Raw genomic sequence first — 10,767 nt, 5'->3', positions numbered from 1 at the left:
GATCAGAATTCCCAGGTGTATAGTAGAGCTGACAAGGGGCAAGGTTATGGTCATTACTTGGTCACAGCCAGCTACCCAGAGGGACTGAGTAGTACAATTCAGTGACATCAGTTATGTTTATCATGTTGTGTAACCAGCACTACATGCTGATGACCTAAGTTTCTTTCCCAGCCAAGTTTCTTCTTTCGCTTTATTCCTGAATCTTTTTTTTTTTTTTTTTAATTGTGATTTGGGTGATAATTTACAGAGCAAATTCACTTTCCATATAGCACTTCACATGCACTTTGTCTCATGACATTGACTGCAATTTGCCACAATGCAACAGCTCCCCTCCCACTTCCTCCTGATAGTTAACTTTTCCTTGTGTCCATCCCTCCATGAACTCCTGCTCCCTGAGCTGTCTCTCTGTGCATAAACAGCTCTTCTTTCTCCCATGATTGTTCTCTCCACGGAGTGTATTTATCTCAGGTAAATGTTCAACTCACATGCCTATCTTTTGTTTGGCTGGAAGCCACAGGTGTGGATTCAATTCCAGACCTGAAGGGCAGCCAGGGGCCATAGTCTCAGGGGTTCAACCAGGCTCTATCAGACCAGCAAACCTGGTTCCCCCCTATTTTTTTTCTCCGAATGATTTAGAGTTTTGTTCCACATTGTTCTCCCTCCCTATTCCTGAATCTTTTGTTGCTAGATATTTATATTTTGATATCCCACTATGACCTTGAACTGTAAAAATGACCTTTTTATCATCTTTTACTCTTTTTCCCCAAGACTCTCCTCCACAAAACCAATGGTATCTTTTTCTCTTTTCTCAGGTTAGAAGCCTCCCAGGCACCTTTGACTAATTTTTCTCTCTAGTGTTTTTTTTGGCCAAACACCATGTATTATCTATTGTTTTCTCAAACAAGAACTTCTCAGTCAGTCGTGTCCTTCTTGATTATTCTCACTGTCTCCAACCTAGTCTTGTCCCCAGTGTCATACTTGCATTACTGCTTCCATCATACTTTGTCTTTTCTCACCAAGCCATGTGTTGGCCAATTGAATTTTCTTACAGCCTGCCTTTCATTACTCATTTCTCTTGCTCAGAAACCTTTGGTATAGCTCCCTGTTCTCAACAAAATGGATCCCAAAGCTAGCCTGGGTTAACTAGCCCACCTTTCCAGGTTTGTTTCCACCTCTTTCCCTTCCTGAAACTTTTATCCCAGGCAACATTTTGACTCACAGTTTCATGAACCCCTCCTTATCACTAGTTTCTGTGCGTTCCCCTGAAGACATACAGGAGCAGAAGTTCTGCCCAGCCATGTAGAGCATTCCTTCCCTTACTGCCCCCATTGAACTCCTCTCCACACTTCAACATCCTGATGTTTAACACTGGATGGGGTCTTAACTCCTCAGTGCTGCTATCTCCCCTATCTCTAACTTTCTTTAGGGGTTCTTACTGTCTATGGGAAATTTCATAATTTCACTTATTCTAGATTTTGGTATTCAAACTGTGATATCTTGAACTGCTTTTTACTTCTTTAATTTTCCATGTATTTGTATGTATCATTAGACTGTAAATGCCTCCATAGGAGAGTTTTTGCCTTACCAGTGTGCTCCATAATGCCTAGCAAACACTGTCATTGTTACCTGCTGTCAAGTTGGCCCCTGACACATGGGGACCTTATGTGCAAGGGGGTGAAACACTGCCTGTTCCTGCTCCAGCTCCATGATTGATTCCAGATTGGACAGTTGTGATCCATGGGGTTTTTATTGACTGATTTTCGGAAGTAGATCACCAGGCCTTTCTTCCTAGCTAGTCTTAGTCTAAAAGATGTGCTCAAACATTTTCAGCATCATAGCAACATGCAAACCTCCACTAACAGACAGGTAGTGGCTGTGTTTGAGGTACATTGGCTGGGAACTGAACCAGGGTCTCCTAGAAGGCGAGAATTATGTCACTGAACTGCTGTTGCCCTCAGCAGACACTAACGTTTTTGTTCACTGGAAAATCTCTAGCACCTAGAATACAGCCTGGCACGTGGTGGGGCGGGGGGGGGGTGTAATAAATATTTATTATATAAATTTTAGATGTTCAATAAATGTTTATTTGTTTTATTTTTAGACATTTATTCCTACTGCTACAAAACTACTAACATCCTTTGTTTACTATAACTAAGAGATAATTACAGTGAAAAAGAAAATGAATGTAACTTACAGCCAGAGCTTGTCCAAGAGGGCTTGACTTCTAAAATAATTATGTTTTCTTGCAGATATTAATGAATGCCAGCTACAAGGTGTGTGCCCCAATGGTGAGTGTTTGAATACCATGGGCAGCTATAGATGTACCTGCAAAATGGGATTTGGGCCGGATCCTACCTTTTCAAGTTGCGTTCGTAAGTAATGATCATTTTTTATTCCTCTTTTGTATTAGCTATTTTTAGAGTTCATCCCAAAAAAAGTAAAAATATGCAGGCAATCCTCATTAGTTAAAATGACAAGCATGAGGAGGCAAGTTTGATATTATAAAATAAATCTATATTATGGAAACATTTCCAAAGTGCATTTTTATTATGTTCAGATAAATATAACAGCCCAAACTAGGGTAGAGATGAAGTATACTGAGGTAATATACTTTATTGAAAAGAAAAGGTTTACTTAAAATTAGCATATCAACTTTTGTTGTCTCTGAGAGATTAAAACAAGTTTTCCCTTTTTAAGTACTTTAAATATTCATTAAGCGGAGTTCAACTTTATTCTGGTTCTGCCTTTAGTTATTCCTAATTCTGAGTCACTGGAGTCTGATTTAATGATGTTTCACTGTATTTTCTCAGTTGGAAAATTCTAGGAAATAGTTACCAAGGCCTCGTAAGTCGGATATACTAGCTCAGTTTGGATTTCAAATACTCTATCCTATAGTCTTTAAAGGCAGCTCTAGTAGCATAGTGGCTAAGGCACTTGACCAGCCACTCCTCGGAAGGAAGATGGGGCAATCTACTTCCGTAGTGATACTGCCTCGGAAACCCAAGAAGGGGTCTCTGTGAGTCGGGTCCAACTCGAAGGCACATAACAACAACAACAACATAGTTTTTAAAAACCTCCATTTCATATATATTGTAATATTTTGTGTCATGAATGCTGTCTCTAAGATTTTCTACTTTGTAGGGGTGATAATCAAACCACATGTTTGAATTTTGGTTCAGAAAATATAGTGTCACCAGAGAGACTTTCCCCTACACACACACACACACACACAAAGCGCTCAGAAACTACTACAAATGACATGCCAATTAGAGATGGATGCAATTTAGGTATAAAGTTATTGAATGCAGAAATATTTTGAGACTACTTTATTATTAAGGTATTTATGCCTGTCACTACAAAAGGGAGTAAACAGACTACAAATCTTTTAAAGCCTTTTACAATTAACACATAAAGATTTTAGACAAATTCTTGGTGAAAATCTGTTAAGATAATTTTTAAAGGAATTCTCTTTTAGTTTCTGACCTGCTAAGTTTTTGTTTTTTGCTTATATATCAGTAATGTGGCTTTGGTATATGCTAAGCTACAATTTCCTGGTCCCCAGTTTATTTAACTTACAGTTTGATCAAGCCACGTTCCTCACAAGGATACCACTGTCATTTATTTTTAGCTACATATAGCTCCTTAACTCTGTGTCCAAAGCTGAGATTCATAGAGATGATGAAATAAAGACAGATGTAATAAAATAAAAAATGACAGTTTCATTTGTTAATTTAAATGCATTTGTTGGATCTTTTGAAACACTTACTAATTTCTACTCTTTTCCTTTAAAAACTGTCAAATGCAGATTAGGAAATTTTCCACGTAAGTTCTTTATTCCATGTTCTTTTTCACAAGTAGTTCTGATCATGAAGCAGACAAAAACCTAATTTTGGGGCAGTGGTAAAAATCAGCGGTAAAATTATGTTTGCATACAAGGTACATTTGAAAACTGATGCAAGGATTTGAAAATTTCAGGCCAAATCACATTGTTGACAATATCCAGATAATTTCAGGATAATTTTTGGCTGACTTGAATTACATGAGTAAATATTTTAAACAGTTTTATAATTTAAGCATAAAAAGATTATAAAGAGTTTGAATATAAAATTTGTTAATTTTTTTTCCTTAAATAATTTGACTTGTCTTATGAAGACAATTACATTGAAAATTGTGGATTGGATAAACTTTGCAAACTGGTCACAAAATGTTTTATTAAACTTTGACTAGATCTGATGTCTAGAGTTAAGGGCAGACATCCAGATTTTAATAAGATTGTAGAAATATGCCAATGAGATTTTTGAAACACTTGCACATTTCCTTAGCATTTATTTTTCCTGTCATTGCCCAAATAACACTGAACTTATTAAACAACCATCCAGTCTTACTTGAAAAATAAATAAATAAATTTTATGGTTCAGTTACAACAGCTGAAATGATAAGCATTAAAAGACGTTTGGTGCTAGTTAAATGTTCTGGTTTTGAGATTGAAGTTAAAACCCAGGCGCAGTACCAGCATTGAGTGAGTAGATTTATTTCTGTTTCCTCTGATCTCACTGCACGTAACATCACAGAGATATGTAGGATTCCTTTAGGAGTTGTGACTTGGACCAATCTACTCTGCCTTGATGGTGAACTATGTTTTGGAGGACTAGGCCAGGGAAGTCTGAGAATAGCTGGAAGGAATCAGGGAAAAAGGTGCCGTGCACAGAGTAGAAAACTAAAGCTTGGAAAGATGGTGGTGCTGTTGATAGTCAGAGAGAAGTAGAAAAGACTACCAAACGTCACTCACGAGCAAATCAGTTCTGACTGTGCTCTACCGGGCTTTCAATGGTGATTTGTCAGTAGATCACCAGGCTTTTGTTTCAAGGAGCTTCTGGGTGAACTTGAACCTCCAGCCTTTCAGTTAGCAGCTGAGCGTGTTAAACATTTGCACCACACAGGGACTGTGGAAGGATACTTGAAATGACCAAAATAAAAAATAATAAAAAAAAAAGAACAAGGAAATCGTCATTTGTAATCTATATTCTTGAGAGGTATGAAAGCAACTTGGGATAGTGCATGCAAGCAACATCTGCTCAGGCAGCATGAATTTTGGGCATATTCAGGCCTAAAGGGTGGAGCTGACTCTGGGAACTCCAAGAAATGCACTTGGCAATTGCTGAGGAGCAATGGGAAGCACTCCCTGCACTGAGGTGAACACCCTCAGAATTCCTTGACTCTAGCCAAAGGTTGCAACCATTTTCACTTTCTCTCCTTGCCCTCTCTTTGTCCTTGACTCACCCATGAAGAATGTAGGAAGATGCTGGCATTCCTGGCCTCTGACCACCATGTCCATGGTTTGGGATGCTCTAGCACCATGTTACAGACTTGCCTCTACCCATTTTATGAGGAAAGGTGAACATTTTGATTTTTAGGACCTGCAAAAGAAAGCCAAGAAAAGTAGAGTAATTTCCACAATCAGAGTAGCAAGATTTTCTGGCTTTTGAAACTGCAATTAATTTTCTTTAGGGATTCAAGTGCTCCAGAATGGATCTGTGAGACTGTGTCCATAGGTCAGTAGAAAAGGCTCAGATGAAAGATTTATAAGCCAGGACTTTTGGTATTTTATGGTATTCTTGACCCATACCCATAGATATGGAGCTTATTGAAAGATATACGGGGTTAGAGAAGAACCGCTCAGAAACTTCTGCCATAGCCCTGAAAATAATGAAAGGAAGTACAGATGCCTTCTGAGCCAGTCATATTTATGTATAACATTTCTTTTTAATTCAGCATTTTAATATATTATTATTATTATTATTTTACACATTGGGAAACTGAAGCTAGGAGTTTAAGTAGCATTCCAAAATCACACAACTACAAACTGACAGCTGAGATTTCAGTCTGGAATTGTGGTTCCAAATTTAGGGTTCTGATATATAGGCTCAGCAAACTATGGCCCAAATATGGGTCAAATTCTGTCTACTTTCTGTTTTTGTAAATAAAGCTTTATTGGAACCCAGCCATGCCCATTCATTACATATAGTCTAAAGCTGCTTTGTGCTACATTGGGAGAATTGAGTAGCTGGATTAGAGATCATATATACTACCTGTCTTTTACTAAAAAACAAAGTCTGCCAACCCAAGGCTTACATTAGTGCTGTCCAATAGAGCTTTCTGTAATGATGAATCTGTATATGCTTCATGAAATTCATTGTTCACATTTTAAGTGATTAGAGCAGCATCCATCTCTTGTATATCAGTTTCTTGTACTACAGTGGCTTGCTGTGATGCTGGAAGTTATGCCACCAGTACTTTAAATACCAGCAAGGTCACCCATGGTGTACAGGTTTCAGTGGACCTTCCAGACTAAGAGAGACTAGAAAGAAGAATGTGACCAGGTCCACTTCTGACAATATTAGTCACTGAAAACCTTAGGAATAGGAGGGAAATACTGTCTGATAGAGTGCTAGAAAATGAGCACTCAGTGTATGACTGAGAAAGAGCTGCTTCCTCCTAAAGTCGACCTTCATGGTATGGGTGGAGTATATAGCTTTGGGGTGCTTGATTTGCTAATGTACTATGACTCAAAATGAGAAGAAACAGCTCTGTTTTTGTTATGTTCCGTCGAGTCATCTCCGACTTATAATGACCCTATGCACAGCAGAACGAAACACTGCCCGGTCTCATACCAGCTCTATGATCGCTGCTATACTTGAGCCCATGGCTGCAGCCACTGTGCGGATCCATCTCATTGAGGGTCTTCCCCTCTTTCATCAACATTCCACCTTACTAAGCATGACATCTGTGATAGTTGGAGCTGTGTGTCAACTTGGCTGGACCCCAGTTCTGTGTGGTTGTTCCCATCATGGGATCGGATGACTGTGTTCTGAGTGGCCAATCTGCCCAAGGGGAGTTTCCCTAGGGGTGTGGCCTGCTTCCAGGATATCCAGGGACATCCTGGGAAGAGAGACATTCTTTGGTGAACTGGGACCCCGGTGTGCTGACTACAACCTTCCATGAGTGAGCAGCCCACCGCTCCCCCTGAAGATCTTGGATTCATCTTTCATTAGAGTCAACAACCAGTGTACTGCCTGCCAGCCTTGAATTTCTCAGCCCCCTGCGCTTGCGGAAGCTAAGGCTGCCACCAGCCCGACATTTGCTCCAGGGACTTTGGACTTGCCTGCTTCTATACGTTTGTGAGCCATTTTCCTAAGATAAAGTTCTCTCTCTCTCTCTCTCTCTCTTCCCACCCCCCCCCTATATATACGCTTTGCTGGTTTTTGTGTTTCTCTAGAGAACCCAGTCTAACACAACATCCTTCTCCAGGAAATGGTCCCTTCTGATATGACCAAAGTAGCTGAGACAAAGTCTGGCCATTCTCGCTTCCAAGGAGCATTCTGGCTGCAGTTCTTCCAGGACCGATTTGTTAGTACTTTTAGCAGTTCATGGTACTTTCAGCATTTTTCGCCACATCACAACTCAAAAACATTGACTCTTCTTTTGTCTTCGGTCTTCTCATATGCAAATGAGACGACTGACAATACCATGGCTTGGGTCAGGCACACTTTAGTCCTCAGTGAGACACCTTTGCTCCTCAGTACTTGAAAGAGGTCCTTTGCAGTCAACTTGCCTAGTGCTATATACATCATCTGATGTCCTGACTGCTGCTTCCATTGGCATCGATTGTAGAACTAAGCAATGTGAAGTTTCTGACAACTTCAATATTTTCTCCGTTTATTGTGATGCTACTTATAGGACCAGTTGTAAGGATTTTTGTTTTCTTTATATTGAGATGTACTCCATACTGCAGACTGTAGTCTTCGATCTTCATCAGTAAGTGCCTCAAATCATCCTCACTTTCAGCAAGCAGAGTTGTGTCATCTGTGTATCGCAGGCTGTTAATTATTCTTCCTCCAATCCTGATGTCACATTCTTCTTCATATAGTCCAGGTTCTAGGATTATTTGCTCAGCATACAGATTGAATAAGTACGGTGAAAGGATATAACCCTGACACAGTCCCTTCTTGATTTTAAATCATTCAGTGTCCCTTTGTTCTGTTTGAACGACAGCCTCCTGGTCTATGTACTGGTTCCTCATGAGTACAATCAAGTGTTCTGGGATGTCCATTCTTCTCAATGTTACCCATGATTTGTTATGATTGACACAGTCAAATGCTTTTGCATAGTCAATAAAACAAAAGTAAACATCTTTCTGGTATTCTTTGCTTTGAGCCAAGATCCATCTGATATCTGCAGTGATATCCTTTGTTCCACATCCTCTTCTGAATCCAGCTTGCACATCTGGAAGTTTTCTGTCAATATACTACTGCAACCATTTTTGAATTATCTTCAGTAAGATTTTACTTACATACAATATTAATGATATTGTTCAATAATTTCCACATTCTGTGGGATCACCTTTCTTTGGTTTAGGTACAAATATGGATCCTTTCCAGTCAGTTGGCCATGTAGCTATCTTCTAGATCTCTTGGCATAGCTCATGCCTCCAGTGGGGCATCCATTTGTTGAAACATCTCAATTGGTATTCCATCTATTCCTGGAACCTTGTTCTTCGTCAATCCCTTCAGTGCAGCTTCAACTTCTTCCTTTGATATCATTGGTTCTTGATCATATGCCACCTCCTGAAATGGATAAAGATCTACCAATTCTTTTTGTTACAGCGACTCTGTGTATTCCTTCCATCTTCTTTTGATGCTTCCTGCATCATTTAATATTTTGCCCATAAAATCTTTCAATATTGCATCTTGAGTCTTAAATTTTTTCCTTAGTTCTCAGCTTGAGAAATGATGAGAGTGTTCTTCCCTTTCAGTTTTCTAACTCCAGATCTTTGCACATTTCATTATAGTAATTGGCTTTGTCTTCTTGAGCTGTTCTTTGAAATCTTCTGTTCAGCCGTTTTAACTTGTCATTTCTTCTATTTGCTTTAACTACTTTCCACTCAGGACAACTTTCAGAGTCTCTTTTGACATCCATTTTTGTCTTTCTTCCTTTCTTGTCTTTTTAATGACCTCTTGCTTTCTTCATGGATAATGTCCTTGATGTCATCCCCCAATTGCTCTGGTTTTCAGTCATTGGTGTTCAGTGCATCAAATCTATTCTTTAGATGGTCTCTAAATTCAGGAGATATATATTTAAGATAATATTTTGACTCTTGTGGACTCGTTTTAATTGTCTTCAACTTCAAGTTGAACTGGCAAATGAGCAGTTGATGGTCTGTTCCACAATCAGGTCCTGGCCTTCTTTTGGCTAAAGATACAGAGTTTTTCCATCTCCTTTTGCCACAGATGTAGTCCAGCTGATTGCTGCATATTCCATCTGGTGAGGTCAATGTGTATAACCATTGTTTGTGTTGTTGCAAAGACCGTTAGTCTTTCAAAATTCTGTCATGCGAACTCCAGTGTTATTTCTGTCACCAAGGCCAAATTTTCCAACTACCAGTGATTCTTCTTTGTTTCCAACTTTTGCATTCCAGTCACTAGTGATAATTAACACATCTTGATAGCACCTTGCATGACTGAAAATGAGAAGAAACAGTTCTAAACATCCCTTAATAGTCAAACAATGGAATGTACTGAGCATGAATTGAAGAAAATTGGAAGTTGTAAAAAATGAAATGGAATGCATAAAAATCAATATCCTAGACTTTCATAGTGATGCCACTTTGGAAACCCAAGGAGGGGTCGCTATTTGACTCCATGGCAGTGAGTTTGGTTTTTAGTGAGTTGTAAAGGAGCTCTGATGGTATAATTCCTAAGGCATGTGACTGCTAAACAGAAGGCTGGAGGTTTAAACCCACCAGCCACTCCTCAGAAGGAAGGTTGGACACTCTACTTCTGTAATGATACTGCCTTGGAAACCCAAAGAGGGGTTTCTTTGAGTCGAATCCAACTCAACAGCAGTGAATAGTGTAGTAATAGTTAAAATGGACTGGTATTGACCATTTTGTATTGGACAGTCATGTGGTCTACTCTGCCAGAAATGACAAAGTAAAGAGGAATGGCCCCACATTAATTGTCAATTGAACTTTTGCAGTCTGAAATTGAACAAACATGTAACCAGACATGTTATAATTACTGGTGATTGGAATGGAAAAGTTGGAGACAGAAGAAACATTAGCAATTGGAAAATATGACCTTGGTGATAGAAATGCCATTGAATATTGCACGATAGAATTTTGTAAGACCAATGACTTATTCATTATAAATACCTTTTTTCAACAACCAAAAATGGAGACTATACACGTAGACTTCTCTAGATGTAATATACAGGAATCAAATTGACTACATCTGTGGAAACAGATGATGGAGAATAGCTCAGTATCATCAGTCACAACAAGGCCAGTGGCCGACTGTGGAACAGATTATCAGTTGCTTGTATGCAAGTTTAAGTTGAAGCTGAAGAAAACAGAAACAAATTCATGGGAGCCAGTGACCTTGAGTATAACTCACTCAGATTTAGACACCACTTGAGGAATAGCTTTGACACATTAAACAATGACTGAAGATCACACAAACTGTGGGGTGACATCAAGAACATCATACATGAAGAAAGCAAAAGGGCTTTAAAAAAATAGAAAAGGGAGGGAGTTCCGGCAAGATGGTGAACTAGGCAGAAAGACTGCACAGACCCTCTTCAACAAAGAAAAGGGAAACCAATTAACACAAACACAGAAGATAATCCTGGACCCCTGAACCTTGAAGGGAAGAATATAGAAGTGGACTAAACCCCATCTAGCAGAAGAATTTGCGTGAAAATACCAAAAAA

At 39.1% G+C, this 10,767-nt stretch overlaps 1 protein-coding gene across 1 annotated transcript in view; it reads left to right on the top strand.

Annotated features, from left to right (window-relative positions):
- Positions 1-10,767, top strand: part of LTBP1 (latent transforming growth factor beta binding protein 1) — a 727,158-nt gene that overhangs the window by 473,331 nt on the left and 243,060 nt on the right. The window contains exon 10 of the mRNA XM_007938788.1: positions 2,250-2,372. Within this exon, the coding sequence (XP_007936979.1) occupies positions 2,250-2,372 (123 nt within the window). The remainder of the gene's footprint in view (positions 1-2,249; positions 2,373-10,767) is intronic.

This window comes from Orycteropus afer, unplaced genomic scaffold, assembly GCF_000298275.1.
Source record: "Orycteropus afer afer isolate SDZICR_OR568_19922 unplaced genomic scaffold, OryAfe1.0 scaffold00054, whole genome shotgun sequence".
NCBI lineage: Eukaryota > Metazoa > Chordata > Mammalia > Tubulidentata > Orycteropodidae > Orycteropus > Orycteropus afer.
The sequence above is the reverse complement of the archived record's forward strand: the minus strand, read 5'-3'. Positions and strand labels throughout refer to the sequence as shown.